The 17,567-nt window shown below is 29.8% G+C and overlaps 2 protein-coding genes across 2 annotated transcripts; both read right to left on the minus strand.

The window, feature by feature from the left end:
• Positions 1-687: 687 nt before the first annotated feature.
• On the minus strand, positions 688-6,831 carry LOC117160823 (uncharacterized). The gene is made up of 3 exons (XM_033341855.2): positions 6,565-6,831; positions 6,002-6,163; positions 688-2,605 (listed from the first exon to the last, which is right to left on the minus strand). Exons 1-3 carry the CDS (start codon positions 6,704-6,706, stop codon positions 2,397-2,399), a joined length of 513 nt encoding a protein of 170 aa, XP_033197746.1. The 5' UTR covers positions 6,707-6,831; the 3' UTR covers positions 688-2,396.
• A 1,268-nt stretch (positions 6,832-8,099) lies between these two features.
• LOC117160814 (UPAR/Ly6 domain-containing protein CG9338) lies at positions 8,100-13,797 on the minus strand. The gene is made up of 3 exons (XM_033341845.2): positions 13,583-13,797; positions 8,863-9,093; positions 8,100-8,590 (listed from the first exon to the last, which is right to left on the minus strand). Exons 1-3 carry the CDS (start codon positions 13,641-13,643, stop codon positions 8,349-8,351), a joined length of 534 nt encoding a protein of 177 aa, XP_033197736.1. The 5' UTR covers positions 13,644-13,797; the 3' UTR covers positions 8,100-8,348.
• Positions 13,798-17,567: the final 3,770 nt, after the last annotated feature.

The raw sequence follows: 17,567 nt of genomic DNA on the forward strand, positions 1-17,567 counted from the left end.
ATTCTTTTCTATTTTAGTCTTCTTAGAAACAATTTCCCTTTAGTTAATTAGTTATGGACAGTTATCGTAGCAAATATGGCGGCTAGCGCGATAGGGGTCTGCGATTTTTCATACGTGAGAATTCTTTGCTATATTAATTCACTCTCTAAGGCATTGGAGAAACTTCCTTAAATCCTGTACTAAATTCTTCGTGCATAAATATTCATAAAATAATTACATGTGGCGTACATTATGTGGAAGTTCGAGGAGTCGCCCCTCGTGTCTGCGATTTTTCATATATGCCAACTTTATGCGAAATTAAGTCACTCTCCAAGGAATTGCAGAAGCTTCCTTAGATTCTGTACTAAATTCTTCGTGCATAAAAGTTCATAAATTAATTACGTGTAGTGATACTTAAGCGATATAATATAACGAAATACAATACAATAACGTAATATAATATAACGTAATAAAACATAATGCAATATAATATAATGTGATGTAATATAATGTAATACAATACCACGTAATACAGTATAACGTAATATAACATAAGGTAATATAATATACCCTAATATAATACCACGCAATACAATACAGGTAATATGCTACAACGTAATATAATTTAACGCAAGACATTATAACGTGATATAATATAACGTAATACATTATAACGAAACATTATAACGTAATACAATATAACGAGATACTATATAACGTAATACATTGTAACGTGATATAATATAACGTAATATGATATAATGTAGTACTATATAACGAAAAACATAATGTAAATACATTATAAGGTAACATAATACAACGTAGTTTATTATAACATAATACACTATAAAGTAATATAATATAACGTCATTCTGTATAACATAATACAATATAACGTAATGTAATATACCGTAATATAATGTAATACGTTATAACGTAATATTATATAACGTCATACTCTATAACGTAATAGATTATAACGTAATATAATATAGCGTATTATGACAGTATTCAACATTCAAGACATTTGCAAGGCTGTGACGAGCATTCTCAAAAGAATAAGAAAACGTGTAACAATTGTTTGTCGCATTAGTTTGTCATACAAATAGTTGTATCGCCCTAGAGGAAATGTGGTTTGAATAAAATGAAAAATTTTCCTCAAAATGATGCCTCTGCCTTGTTATTTAAAAGTTCGGTTGCTTTTGCGACAGACGGTGTATATATGTATGTATGTATGTATGTATGTATGTATGTATGTACAAGTGAAATTATTCCGAACATTGAGCTTGACAATATATGTGAAAGTAAATGAAATTGGTGAGGTATGCCTTTTTGTGTATAAATGCTTAAGTTTATTATTTTGTACAAGAGAAAAAAAAAGTTTATATATTTCCAAGTATTATTGCTTCTAAACATAATAAAATCATTAGACCAACTTTTGATTTTCTCTGTGGCTGATAAATGACATAAATGTGTTATATAAATCTAATTTTTATACAACATTTGGTGAACTTACGCATACGATATTCAATTGAAATCTTTAATTGAACTTAATCTGAAACTTGTTTTGTTTGGTCGTCGACATTTGAATCTCCTCATCTTTAGGTATGTTCATTTATTACATCTTTTCTCAAAACTATGTCAATATGGTGAACACTTTCCACTGTGATATAATCAAATCCAAATTTATACAGAAAAAGCACACAAATTTGATTCTCATCTATAGTCCGTATTGACGCAATTCCTGTTATTTTAAAATAAAGCAACTGATAAAACACCGATCATGTCGTATCCGAATAGCTTCAAATCTAAAAGTGATATATCAAGTGTAGAAAACAATTTTATACTTTTAATTTTACATTTCACGTAGATGTTTGTTTGAGAAAAAAGATTTTGTGGCACAAAATCTTTATTCTCAAAAATTGAAATATTCCAGAGCGATAAATGATTGAATTTCATTTTGACTCGATAATTTTCATCTATCTATTTTCTACGGAATCTATCTTCTCATAGACTAGGACATGATTTGTATAAATTTTCACACAGAATTAAATCTTTTCGTTGATAAATTTTTAATATAATTTTTAATATTACTAACGAGAAAACAAATCGGTTCCGCAACTTCGGCATCGCGCATATTAAAATTTTTTTAATTACATCACCATCAGAATACTAAATAACAGATTATTTGTAAAATTAAATATTAGCGAGGAATTATTATTTACATTTATTTTAAAATATTAATCATAAAAATATTAACATTGATTACAGACTACTAACGTATTTAACTACACATTTAACTACGGTAGAATTTGAAACATTTTTCGTGTTTGTGGAATCGATCGTATCATATGTTGCAACTTAATATTTCTGGAACGGAATAATTAAGAATTAAATAAGACGCAAAGTAAATATTATTATAAATACAATATTATGGCGATGGAAGCTAAAAGAAATGCTAAATTGTGTAGCAGGAATACACGAATAGAACTTTGATTGTTACAAGCGTAGCCTTCGCAGAAAGAACACGCAATGCTGGATCCCTGAAAATATTCTTCTAATTGGCAGTATCCATCGATTTCTCGTGACGGGACGCAACCTCGCACCGTTACCAATATGTGCCCATCTACATCATGAAGGAAATATGTAGTTATTTTATAGTCTCGGCAGTGTCATAAACAGAAAAAGCTTAAAACTAAGCTAAATGAAAATCAATGTGACGGTGGTAAAAAGCAAGAATTACAAGATTGGATACCAGCGTTGCTAAGTTTAGCGTTGAATGTAGCGTATCAAGTATTTATTTTATATAATTGCTTACAAACGTGAGAAGGAATCTTACGACGCCATTGAAACAACTGACTTCTCAGAAGACTGAATGTGATTTTGATTTTACTAACAAATTAACAGTAAATAAAAAAATAATTCCATGTTTGTATAGTTACTATAAATTGTTATCACTACTTCATGTCACTCATCTAACATAGATAGATCTTTGTTGTGGACTTCAATAAATGACTAAATTATTATACGATCATAAACTTTATGTTTATATTTAAACGTAAGCATTATCCTATCGTCTTTGGAAAGTGATACTTCGAAGAATGATTTTACATGTAAAAATAAATCAAAAAATTAAATGTAACATCTGTCCGAAGAAGCTTCGGTTTTGAAAAAATCGAAATTAAAAATTCATCGAATAAACGCGTACCTATACTCCACGTCTGTAATTGATTTGTAGTGACAAGCAATACAAGAGTGATAAATATCAGTGATACATCTATTTATCAATTCTATAAATTGATAATTTTGTTAATTTACGTTTATATTATTCAATACAGTATTGAAAGTGACATATCCCTTTATGAGAGAAAAATTAAGAATTCAAACGTATTTTGATGTTTCATTAATCCTTCAAAAGTCCGTATCCGTCATTTTAGATGCGAAAGATTTATTACGTAATATTTTAAACATAATTATATGTGTTTATACAATCGTGTTCCTGTAAATACAGAATGTATCTTTGTGTGTTCGCCTGATATTTGATCTGCTAGTATTAGAAGATGTCTACTTCGTAGATGTTAAAAGATGCCTAAGTGCCTGTTTAACGTTCGTATTTTGAATGTTAAAAGACGCCTACTGTGGATTTTGTTCAGAATGTCCAAGATACCCTTAGTATGCTTAGGATACATATATATATTAGGATACATATGATTATTATTAAAAAGTCAATATTCCAATCACCATCAGTGTCGCAATAATCCCTTTTCCGGTAAGGGTGTGACGGTATCTGAACTGACATGACGTGAAATAATCTGTGTTCCTTGAAAATTTGGCCATATTTTATCCAGGTCAGGAACTTCAACAACTTGTATCTTTCGGCAACGTGTCTCTATATTATCCTTCGAAAATACTGAGTTTATAACACTTCATTTATTATTTTAGTACGCCGATTATTGATTGCAGAAGAAACTAAAACTTCTAAAAAATAATATTTTAAGATTCCTGCTCAAAAATATTCTTTCTTTGTGACCATGCTGGTAAGTTTTACTCGCGAAGATCTCACGAAATCTTTAGTATATTCTGAACGGAACAAATGCTCCTATACGTATTCCAAAGAAACAATTAAAGTGATCAATTTATATACAGGGTGGTTGGTAACTGGTGGTAAAAGCGGAAAGGGGCTGATTCTACGCGAAAAAAGAAGTCGAAAATATAGAATAAAAAATTTTCGTTTGAGGCTTTGTTTTCGAGAAAATCGACTTTGAATTTTCGCTCGGTACGCGTGCACTTTATCACGTCTCGTTATAACAGATCTCACTGTAGATTTTTAAAAAAAATTAAAAAAAAGTTTTAAAAAAATTAAAAAAACATTTTTATTCTATATTTTCGACTTCTTTTTTCGCGTAAAATCACCCCTTTTCCGCTTGTACCACCAGTTACCAACCACCCTGTATATATTAATCTCAAACGCAAATAATATAATATTCAATTAAATTATGAAATTTCATGTGTTACGCTAAAAGTATAAGTATTAAGTAAACATTATTAACTGGAAAGAAAGCCATATCAAAATATTTCTTTAGATTTTCTCAATAATTTTCGAGTGGCGTAAACATTTGAAATAAGATAAAGCTCAAAATCATGAGATGATAATTATGAATAAATATTATATTATAAATTAATTATGAATAAATTATGAATACATAATCGTAAATCCTGGAGAATTGCAACCGAGAGTAGACTACATGGGAAATTTTAAATGATTGAAAAGCAATATTAGAAGACTCTTTAATTAAAGAAAAGCTAACACTAAATAATAAAAAAGAATGACTAGTGAAAGCATAAAACAAGTTTTAACTGAAAATTAGTTTGTGGCATATGTTTCAAAAATATTACAAATCAATTGAAGATCATAAGAGAAACTACATGCTTTTGAATTATGACATAATCATTATAAAATCATATGTTTCTTAAGCTACGAAAATATAATTAAAAATCCTTTATGGTGTTATTGCATTATAATATAATAACCAGTTTTTAATTGAAACACTTTGTATCACAGTTAATAAATAATTCATCAAAAACTGAATATACTCTTGAAAAATGTAAAGCATCTGTGCTATGTTAATTGCAAAATGTACATTAAGTTCGATTGCGTGACATTGTTGTTCAATTTGAAATTTGCATATTTGTAATTAGAAACATGATATACAGAGTGAACTACATAAAGTATAGCATTTCTGAGTCTGTATACGATAGATAGATACATGTCTATATACCACCATAAATATAAACACCATTAGGTATATAAAGTTTTTCCCTCCAATACATTTTTTTTATTATTGTATTTATCATAGCATTTTTTTTTTTTTTGTTAAAAAATTCGTACTGTGAAAATGAAATGTAGGTCAAAAATAGTACAAATACTGTTGGCAACCCCTGTATGTACATAAAAGATTATTTTTTTTATTTCCATTGTAAAAAAATTCCTTAATCTTATCGTGCAAATGTTTTCTTTTGATATTTTATGCAATGAAAAATCCAATGTCGCAATGTCTAGTAATGAGAGTTGCATTAATATTAAACTTGTGCTTGTTTAATTACTATATTTAAATGAAAAATAATTTTTTACCATTTTGTATTTCAGCAGTAAATTTGCTAATAAAGCATTTACGAGTCTCATTTGCATAACATTTTTTTCATTCTTACTCATACATAAAATATACCGACAGTTTTGCAAGAAGAAACGCTTTGTGGATATGTAAACGTTTCATTTGTAAATGTTCGCATATGTCACTTATATGACATTTGGACAATACAAACACATTTCTTGACATAGTCTAAGCACTACCAAGGTATTAGCTATTTAGTATGTAGAAGCGTGTGCGAATGCAATCAACGTTAATATAAGCACGTAGTAGATATGTGCATATGCGATTTACATACATGTATACGATGCGTGCACGTAATGAAGGTGAGCGCACGCAACAGTAATTTACAACTGGATATACTTTATACGCACAATCGATGACACTTTTAAGACAATTCTGCGACTCGTTTTGGGGACAGAGAACTAAGTCGAAATAAGGCGTCGGGACGTAAGGATCGTTGCACTCTCTTGTATGTCCGTTTGTCAAATCGGTATTGCATTGGTAACACCATAGATTTCCTCCTGTCGTGTATTCTGTTAAGTGGTTGAATTTTCTCGATTTTAAAGTAGTCAACAAGTAAGATTGAAAAGAATGTTAAGCTTAAAAGTAAACAAAGTTAAAGGTGAAGTAACGGAATTAATCTAACTATAAATCATTACAGCTATATACAAGATATTAATGAATATCATAGTGGTGACACTTTGCATAATTGCAATTATTCTTTGTCAATTGTAAATGGATCTTTCGTGAATTACTAAACTTTTTCGACTAAGAATTATAAGAAAATATTTACAATAATTACTGTCTATTAAATTTGTTTTGAATTGTCCTAATACTTATCAATTGCGTTAATAGTAAATTTAACTAAGTGTCATTTCCATTGAACGCTTACACGAAAATAATATTAAAAGCTACCGATTTAAGCTCTACTTACCCAAATTCATGAGAACGATTATTATCGCCAAACTTACTTGTGCAGCCATGTTGGTTCTACCTGCTATCTTATCTATGATAATAAAGGTAAGGACTGTAGCAGATGTCTGCAGTGCAGATGTTAAACGTATTAAGAAATACATACATATTATGCATACAATCTTCCTCGTGTACGTAATAATCTATAAACGTTAAAATTATCAAACAACATTGTTCCTCAGTGTTGCATTTAATAATTGAATAATCACCATAAAGTAAGTACCATAAAAAAACTGTACAGAGTAATTGCATTTTCAAACCCTTCCAATCATATATTTTTTAAATTCTCGTTTAGAATTATAGTGCACAGATATTACGTTAGAATACAAATTTAAAAATCAAGCTGTAATATCTTTCGAATTATTGTAAAAAAACACGGTGTTAATATTAAAACTAAGTGTGAATATTAATACATATTTACAAATAACATTAATAGAAAAGTGAATAATATAGATAATGTCGTGACAAGTTTTAACCGCATATCACCTATCATTTCTTTTAAGAACCACGCATACATAAATTTTCATTTATTTCACTATTTGATAAGCTTGAAATTGGTAGTCTACGTTTCTACGTTTGAGAATATCATTCTTTAAAATTTTTCTCGAAAACGTATATTTCAATTAATATGAAAAGACATCGCTCTTATCCGCTTGGAGAAACCTCACGGATTACGTATATTTTTCTAATGCGCACATTTATGTACAAAGTTTAAAATTCTTATTGCTTAGTATTCAGTTATTTGTCGAAAAATTGCGGATTGAATTTTTAACGATAATACAGTACAACCGGTCGATATATATTTATTGCTCGTCACAATTTTCGATAATAATATATTCCATCTTTAGAAGCTAAATAGCATTCCGTGATATAAACATTAGCCAAATTTGATATTTCATAAGCCTCTTCGTTTGTATGTACAATACACATATAAGTTCAAGTACATATATAATATACATATATTTACTTCTTTATGCTTGTAAGGTCGTGCTTAATGAATTTAATCGCAAATGCAATTTGACAAATATACATAATAACGTCCGAATTTTTATAATGAACACACATACAAGCAATGACCATTGCTCAATCAGCATAAAGTTATTAGTCGTTAAATATAATTCTATAGACATGGGCTTCTCGAAGTATTCGATATACAAAATCTGCTAGCCAATTTTTCTTAAAATTTGGACAATAGAAATTGTGTGGAAAGTCACATTTCTGTCTGGAATTCTTTCATAGGTATTTCGTTGTTTTCATTTCGTTATGAAACAAGAAAGAAACAAGACGGAAACGTTTATATATATATCAGAAGTCATTCTAAAGTAATGGAACAAATCTGGTGAATTTCCTTATAGACTATCGAAAGGTAATTTAACCACGACAAGAAGTTTGATTATTTAATAATTTGCATCTTTCGTCTGTACGAAATAGGAATTTACGATCTCGCTACAGAAAATACAAATAAAAATTATGTGCGTATATAGAAAACAATAAAAATATACAGAAAAATAATTTATTCGTTAGTCAAAAATTAATCTAACAACGCTGAATTTTTAATTTTTTTTTTCTTTTTTTCGAATATTCATTGTATGATACATACTCGTGGCACGATGTGAAATATTAGTGAACAATATATATATATGCTTAATGTGTGTGTTTTCGAGTCTTAGAATACGCTATGAATCGATTAACGAGCAACGCCTGTAAGGCTGATCGCAATCAACTCTATATTTTGATATATAAAGGTTACGCGCTGTTATAAAAACAGCCCAAAATTACAGCTCCAAGAGCGGATAACAAAGTAAAGGAAATTGTTGGCGAAATTGTAATCGAACTATTGCAAGCATCCTCCGTGCATAATTCACAAAATTCCAGCTTCTTATCGTCCGTAGTTAATGTAGGGATCATTGCATTTATCGATTTGCACGGGTCAACGGTCTCAGTCTTCGCTGTTTGGCAACTTCTCATTGTGATGTTTTGATATTTATCTAATAAACATAAATAAAAGTTCCTTCGCTTACATTCGTTCGATGGATAATTGGTAATTAAATAATTAGGTAGGTAATTAATCAGATAAATGATAATTTGAATAATAATGATACGTTTGAATATAAAGATAATAGTAGAAGTATAGCGCAACAGTTTTTCGTTTGACACTTTTACCCTCGTATTCACGCATTCGCTTGTTTATTCACACCATTTCTAAATTTGAAATCTATCACGATGATGAACTAAAATTCTCATACTCTGAATAATTTACCTTTCAAAATCATTTTAGCACACGCCATTGGAGCGACAAGTTGATGATCCAAATCGTCAACTTCAAAAATTGGAGCTGCCCAAGTTAAAGCTTTATGCTGTTGAATTCTCAGTTTCCAATCCAGCATTTGGTCTAAAGTACATTCGACAAGTTCAAGGTTATGTGCCTTAGGATCTGTTTCACAATTAGGATGCGTTAATGAAGTACACACATAGCATCTTACATTCTTATCTGTGAAACAAAAAGAACAGTTATTTGTAATACAAAATAGGTTCTTATAAAAATAATTTTTTCAGAATTAGAATTGTTTCCGTCGCATAATATTAAACGTACAGGACGTTAGATAAGCCTGAAAACGGCCAAATATTTTGAAAACGAAACAATTTTTCCAAAAATGTAACCTAGATCCACTCAAGATCAAACGAATATGAACATTCAATAGAACTTTTAAAACCTTGAAATATTGATTTGAACCATTTTTCTCAAATAATATAATCTCAAAAGATATTCTCTATATATCAGATTTTATTGATGGAGCATGCAAAATTATGATAATAGAGATTTAATATTGTTAGGTTTCTGAAGATTATGAATACCCCAGTAGTCTTGTTGTAATGGTACGAAATAATACAGTTTAATTGATTATTTAATGAAGCAATTACTAGGTTGCCCGAAAGGTGTCTTTCTTTCCCAAACGTGTTTTTTACAACAGTGCACCTTCAAGCAAACGTGAAACCAAGTCTGTGAAATGTCGCGGTGTTTATCTCAACGGAACAAAATGGATCGTACGTAATTCGACAAAATAATATAAAACAAAAGACGTTGTACGTCCATTAATTCCTCATAAAACGAAAGAAACTTTTCGGACAATCTAATATTAAGTACAAGCATACTACTAATGACGTTATTGCTTGTAATTCTACTTACATGTAGTAAACATACATAAAACTACATGAACATGGTATATTTTGCAGTAATCGTTCAACAACAGAAAAGTAATAAACAATAGCTTGTTTTTATATATCATTTGATTCACTTGTAACATTTTTTTGAATAATCGATATTTTTGCAAAACGTTGATTTTTCAGTTCTAATTGAATTTTGGAAATTGAGATAAATCTACAAGAATTCCATTTCGTCGAGTAAATAGAATATCGAAACATTCGAACTTTTTTTCATAAATTGCAATTAGCAAATTCATTTCCCATTGTGCACGGACAGTCACTTCTTTCGTCATTATCTCGCGATTCTTCACCTTCAACGTTTGTATCACTCGAAAGTTGTTGAGTTTGACATTGCAGTATTTTCATACACCTCTCACAAGTACTTTACATGTTTCATGTTTGACACGAAATATTTATAAGATATGATCACGGTTGTGTGTATTTGCTTAATGTTTGTTTCAGCAAGAAATTTTATTACTTAAAAATCAAAACAACTCACCACTCCGTTATTATAAACACTATAAAGTTCACGTCTTAGAAAATAGATGAGATTATAATTAAGTGATTTTATATATATTTGATTCATAAAACTGGATTTTTAGTTTTAACAGACAAAAGAGTTGATAACAGCTAATAACAAATTTAAATTTTGTTCGAGAAATAATAAAAAAGATATTACTAGCTTTCTAACTATTTAAAGTTACGCTCAAATAATTATTAGATTAAACCGTTGTCATTGCAAAACTAAGTGCTACGATTTTTGCAACTTTCTAAATTGATATAAAAAATATGGTAAAAAAGTTAGTGAACAACACATAGAATTAAATATTACATAAAATAAGAACGTGAAAAGATCACGATAATTATTTTTAAAATCCAAACAAATAAGAATATATACAGAAACATATAGATTCAAAAATTAATCTTACATAGATGAAACGTTTTTCACTCTTGTTCAGCGTATATCTAGTACAATAACGGTAAGAAAATAGAGAAAGACGTAAATGTTCCAGAATAATAACGTATGAATCTCCTTAGAAAAATATAGAAGCCATTTTTCTAGATTATAGTCCATTTCAATTCAACGATTGTTTGTTTTCCGGAAGAAGTAAATAATCTATTTCCTCTGGCGCCTGGTAGACGCCTCTACGACGTCGGAACATTCTCTACTGTCGCACATAATTCTAACAAACCAATGGATGGTGCTTACGTACCGTGAGAATGTTTATAATCGAGCGTATATTTCCAATGTCCCGTTTTCAAACATACGCATGTTCAATGTAGTTATTATTTGGGTCGCAGTATTGTGGCGCCAAGAGTCGCGACACTATATTACTCACCCCTACAAATTGTTCCATATCTCGTAGTTCGACAAACGATAGTTAACCTACTCCTACGTACTACTCATCTAGTTTCAGACTGTTTCGAATCGATTGAGAATATCCGCGACTCGAGAGTAACGGTTTTTTTATCTTTTTTATTCACGTTGTCTCATAAATATATATTAAAAGACATCTCGAAGTTATCAAGAGTTTCTGACAGTTAATTAACGTCAACTGTAAATATGATTACTATATACACGGGACAAATAGCTAATCGAAAGCTGAACAATGCGGAATATTGGGAAATATCTTTGACCGGTAAATCTACATATATCTGATCTAGTCGTAGCCTCCTGTAACATTTTTAATCATGCAAAGGAACGTTTACTGATGTTAAGTTGTCATGTACTGGCCTCACGTTTATACAATGTATAGGTTTTTAACATAGTTTTATATAAAAATTGCATTGTCTATACTGCTTAGATACTATATGATAATTAATTTATGTACATTAATTTTAACACAGTTAGCAATATTAATTAGAATATTTTTATACCAACGTGTATACGGCAACATCATAATACTGTATTGTTAACGTTCCCAACAATTTCAGCAGTTATCATAGTGCACAACTATAGCAGAATCTAGTAGTTAATATTGTCTAATCATTAGATTGTAAGAAACATCTTTAATCGGTTATTCCGAAATTAGTATGAAAATAACATGATGAAATTTCTTTTAATATTTACAAAAATATTGTGATCGATATAGTTAGGCAGTAATAAAATTTAAATACGTACAGCTTCTAAATCAGGAAATATGCAATCTGTTACTCAAAGCATTACCGAAATATCCAGGGCGGCTTGTGTATGATAAATTGCCTGCCAGTAGGGGTACCTTTGTATTTTTGAAATTTTTATGCTAAAAGGCAATGCAAAGAGATCAGAAATATATATTTATTCGATAAAGAATATTTGTTTCTATGCCCTTAATCACAGTACTTCTGAAATACAAGTGCAAATATATTCTTGTAAGAGTTAAATGTTATATTAATTTTTGGTATCGAAATTAATGTTTACGGTTTAGAAACATAAGGACTGGAAATAATCATAATAATATAAAACCATAAAACAGGTAATGAGAACTTCTTTGTAACGAAAGTAAAAGGACTAAAATGTACTATGATGTTTAATAATTCGTCTAATAGATCTATCTGCATAGTTTCCGAAATAATCTAATACATTATACTAGTTATCATAGTTAATTTCTTACCTTCATATATCTATTTCGTAAATAAAAATTTCTAATTACTTAGCTTCTAACGAGCTTTTCTATATTTACATCTTTTTTAATTTTAATTGAAATACGTATTAATAATGTCATCAATTTGTATAGGATATTATGAACAAAAATTTTAAACTAACACATTTTTAACATATATTAACAATAAGTACCATATATGATGTGTATATACAGTGTCTGAAGTTATTTTCCGTCAAACGGTACTATTACATTCTAGAATAAAAATAAAAAAAAGTGTCATACACAGACTATGATAAAAATACGAAACAACAGGAAAGTGCGTTTTCTTTTGATAAAATGTTTAAACGAGCATTAACCTCAACGACAAGCTGAGGAGGGCCAATTATTCGCCCCCTCATATGACCAAATATTAAGAAACTTTAAAACGAAAGATTTGCCAGATAAGAATTAATTGTACACTAAGAATTGATACAAAGAGATAATATAAAGGATCAATACAAAGAATTAATATAAGGAAATTCAAAGAAACGAATGAAAGTTTCGTAACGTAGTAAATCCAACTTTCACCAATTATATTTTTATAAAATCGAACAATACTTTGAAATGGAATTAACGTAAATACCGCTAATACGCATGCCTTTATGCTTTTTTAAATGAAAAACTAGTCCATTGTTATTTCATACTTCTCCTGTAAGTGTTTAATAAAATATTTATGAGCTTATATATAAGTTCAGTTCCTTTTCTTATTGTTACTCATAGAATACGCAGAAGTTTGGTGGAAGAAATTTGGAACACTTTATACACACACACATATATATATATATATATATATATATATATATATATATATATATATAAGAATAACACATACATATACTATATGCACAGTATGTGTACTGTTATGTTTATCCTATTACTCTAATAGACTGTATTTTATAAACCACTATATATCCTATGAGCGTTACTATAGAAAAATTGCAAAGAAAAGCGTTCAATAAATTAATCACAACATGGAATCAATGTTAAAAACATAAAATGTAAATGTTTCATATTGGCACACCAACAGCTTGTAAAATCAACGTATTGCTGAACAAACTTTCATTTGTATTTTCACTAGTGTTCCACCATATTTGAAAAAAAAAGAAATCTTTTCGCATCGTTTTGTAAAAAGTAAATTTTCAGTATAATCACCTGCACGAGCCGTCAACACGAACGCGAGATTAACAATTAACACTAGGATTCTTCGATACATCCCGGGAGTTGCGAGAGACAAGGTTTCACTTGAAGAAGTTTACTCTCGGGGAACAGAATACAAACTGCGATTCGTGACGGGGGTTGAAGCACTGGCACAAGGAAGGATTGTCGCCGAGTCGACAGCCTGATCGCGAGTATGAGATTGCGAGGTCCGCCACTCACCACGCCACTCACCGACCTCCTCTCCTCTTTTCACCACTCCTCACTGTTTTTCACCTCTCCTCCACAGATCGCATAATCGCGCAAGTCGCGCAAAGATTTAGCTTCTCTTTCCCTTTGAAGCCTTTTCTCTAGATCGTTCGACGTCTAGATCAGTATTAGGCATTCAGCTTTACCAAATGCTCATGTGAATTCTTATTTTCCGAAAAGAAAACTAATCTCTTATGCAATACTATTATTAATCCTTCGTTTGCAACCTTATTTTATTGACGTCGTCCGAATACTGGGTCGTTTAAGTCCATACAGTCCTTTTTTGGATTTTTGTGCTTTGTAGAAGCCTCTAAAGTTCTTGAATACTCTTCCAAGTTTCTAGAACATCATGCAATAATATTCGTTGCTACGCGTTGATGTAACTTCTTTAAGCAAAGCGAAATTTAAAGAAAAATGTGGAAATAAATGAAAAATTACTTTAAACTACTGATCGAGAATTAGTTAAAATTTTTTATATTTTTATATTTTAATAAAGTTAAAATTTTTTTTCAATTTGTATATACATTTTTTCTATGGGTATTACATTCTTGTTCTCTTTTTCTTTTTTCTTTTAGTAAAGGTACTTTTGTTACAACCTGAATGTATGGAAAATTTACAGTTGAAATATAATCTGTTCTATTCGCGTGAAAAATTGAAATTAATAAAATTGACTTAGATTTTAAAAATTATATAAAATGGGATATACGTATTAAATATAGAAGAAGCAAGTTACTCTATTATTGCCTCTAAGATTGAAAGATGTAATCACTGAGACGACTTCAATCATTTTCAATCGGTTCCCATTGAAATCACCGACAACAATTCACCGACACCAGATTTCATCGATGCCAGACCACCGACACCAAACTTCGCTAACAACAGCTTTGACTAACTACTGCCTCAAATGATTGACAGTATTAGCAAAGGGAAATAGAAAAAGATCTTCGCTTATGTAGGTATTTTTGCTTATTTGCCGTACTTGTATTTATTGTACCTTTGTTGTATTTTTATTTTTCTTTTTTTTTTTACTTATTGCTGTAATTAATGATGATCGGCTGCCTCACGCCGCGTTGCATTAAAAATGTCACCTCAAACCTAACACGGACCATGAATTTGATATTTATTTGTGTTAAGATTACACTAGAACTTACGAACGTAAATTAATTGAAACAAAAGCATAATTTACTTAATTGCTGGTCAGCTCGTGCTCTGTATTGCATTTGGGTTAGTTTTTTTAATCCGATCACCGTAAGGCAGCCGGTTATCAACTATCTGCAGCGATAAACCTACGTAACCAAAAACCCTCTCTTATTTTTCTGTGCTAATATTGCTTGTTAGTTAAAGCTGCTATCGAGGTTGTCGTCGGTTAAAGCTATCGCCGGTGGATTGTTATCGGTGAAAACAGTGCCGATAAAAATTGTGTCGGTGAATTCAATGAAACCTTTCCCAACCATAGTTAAACGACAAATCCTTGTATGTAATCATAACAAATTTTCGAATTACTAAACAGAGACAGGTCATTTTTCACTAGTGAAAAAAGGTAAGAAAAATTTGATACACAAATAAGAGTTTATTGGAAATGGTAACTCGTTATAAAATATAATTTGATTAAAAAATATCTTGAATTGAATTCAAGGAGAATGATGTGGAAATAAATACATTTAACGAAATATGTATAAGGTGTTTCATATCAACACTAACAAGGGAACATCTCCAAACGTTAATTGTAACCAAATTTATGTATGTGTAGTTCTCGAAAAATATTTGACAGATACATTTTCTTTTACGTGCTCATATTCACGTTGGAGGGATGAAAAGAAAGTTGGGGGTTGGGAACATATTTTGCAGGATATCTCGAAAACTATTGGATCTAGAAAAGTGGTTCAACTATCAAAATTGGTTGTTTTTAAATAAGGAATTCATTTGCGTAAATAGGACTTTTAAAAATTCATTTGTTTAAAAATGATAATAGAAAGTGACATACTTTTATTGTAAAATGCACATGTGTAAATTTGAAATAATTGCACAAAATATTGATAAACTGGAATTTGGATTTTCATCTTACATCGTACCTAAATTTATAAACATCGTGTTTCATTATTATCTTGTGAAAAAATATAATTATCTTCTAGCCCAATATTGTTTGCATTAACTTGAATATGTTCTTTCAAAATATCGATACGCGCTTTACGGTCCATAAATATATACCATAAATAAGACAATATAATATAAATAAGATAATATAAGATAAATAAGATAGACCATAAACTAGCTGGCATTCACACAACCCCAAATTGTGACTGATCTTATTCCCCATCATGTTTTATAGTCGACTGCCTTATGTTTAGTATTTCTTTGTCGCCATACTTTATATTCCAGATATAAATTAATGTCCTATAGTCTTTGCAAAGTATTTCCGAATATTTTTGTAACGTCAGAACTGGACGTTTCCTTTTGCAATTTAGTATTTGTAAAGCTATTTAATATTTAATAAACGAATAAAATGTCTACGTTAACTGCAAATTATAATCTAACATAAAGTAAAGCATACTTTTACTTATTCCCATAATTACTTAAACTATAGAGTAAAATAGTTAATATCATGATGGCCGAATATTTTTGTGGCAGATTGTACATTAACATTAAAACAATTTTCAAACCCATTATGCTATTTTCATCGCATTTGTTTTCTGCTGTTTTATCTTGCCAATTATGCACAGACCGGTATATTCATTTCCCTTTCCTAAACGCCTGTTACCTGGTTTATTTTCTCTTTTAATTTTTCCATCGCTATATCTGTCTATGATTCCTTGAATTGTTGATCTTAGTTTATTTCCAACTTCAAAAACTTCGTGCAGAACTTCGCACTTGTTACGAAAATTTGCAATAACATCTTTTTTCCTTCTCAGTCGTTTAGTTGCCTTCTCGTTACTTTAAAGTCTATCTGTACCGGTAACTTTAGATACTGATGTTAATTGTACTAACATTTCACGCATGTACATGTGTATGTATCATCACGTTATGTACAATTTCATGTAGGAATACATATTAGGCGTATATTTTCCCTCTATCTTTTTTAGATATTTGTTAATATCTTCATAAAAAATATGGATAAATAACGTCCTCCAACATATGTACACGTCTCTTAATTGTGAAGGTAAACAGAGTTCTATGAAGCTTTTGTTGAAATTCACTATTGTTATGTATCACACAAAATGTGTTTTTAAGATCCTTAGATATTTAATTTCCTCTACATTTTTTTGTTTTTCCTCTATTTATTCTATTTCTCTGCTTTTTGTTTATTATTGTTGTAATTGTATCCGTAAATTGTCACGTTTCAAATAGTGCAAGACATCGTTCAGGAAGAATGAAACATAATTGAGCAAACAAACTGACTAACCCTGAACTGGTACAGTATTAATTTCATAGTCGGATTATAAAGTATCACAATAAAAAATTTTAAATGTCTAACATCATACTATGTTTGAAAGCAAAACTATGACAATGTTACATCTGGTATGTTTTAGGACTCACTACACTGGAATCAATCAAGTCATAAAAAGCAATAAATTGGTTAGATTAAAAAGAATTTTAACGTTGAAATCAATCTCGGGAACACGTTTTTATTAAAAATCCTCTGTGTACTATAATATTATAGCATTTACGTCATAATTCGTAGACATTTTATTAGTCACATTGTCAAAATAATTTTTTGTAGAAAAATATCTTCGAC

Source organism: Bombus vancouverensis, chromosome 5 (assembly GCF_051014615.1).
Source record: "Bombus vancouverensis nearcticus chromosome 5, iyBomVanc1_principal, whole genome shotgun sequence".
Classification (NCBI taxonomy): domain Eukaryota; kingdom Metazoa; phylum Arthropoda; class Insecta; order Hymenoptera; family Apidae; genus Bombus; species Bombus vancouverensis.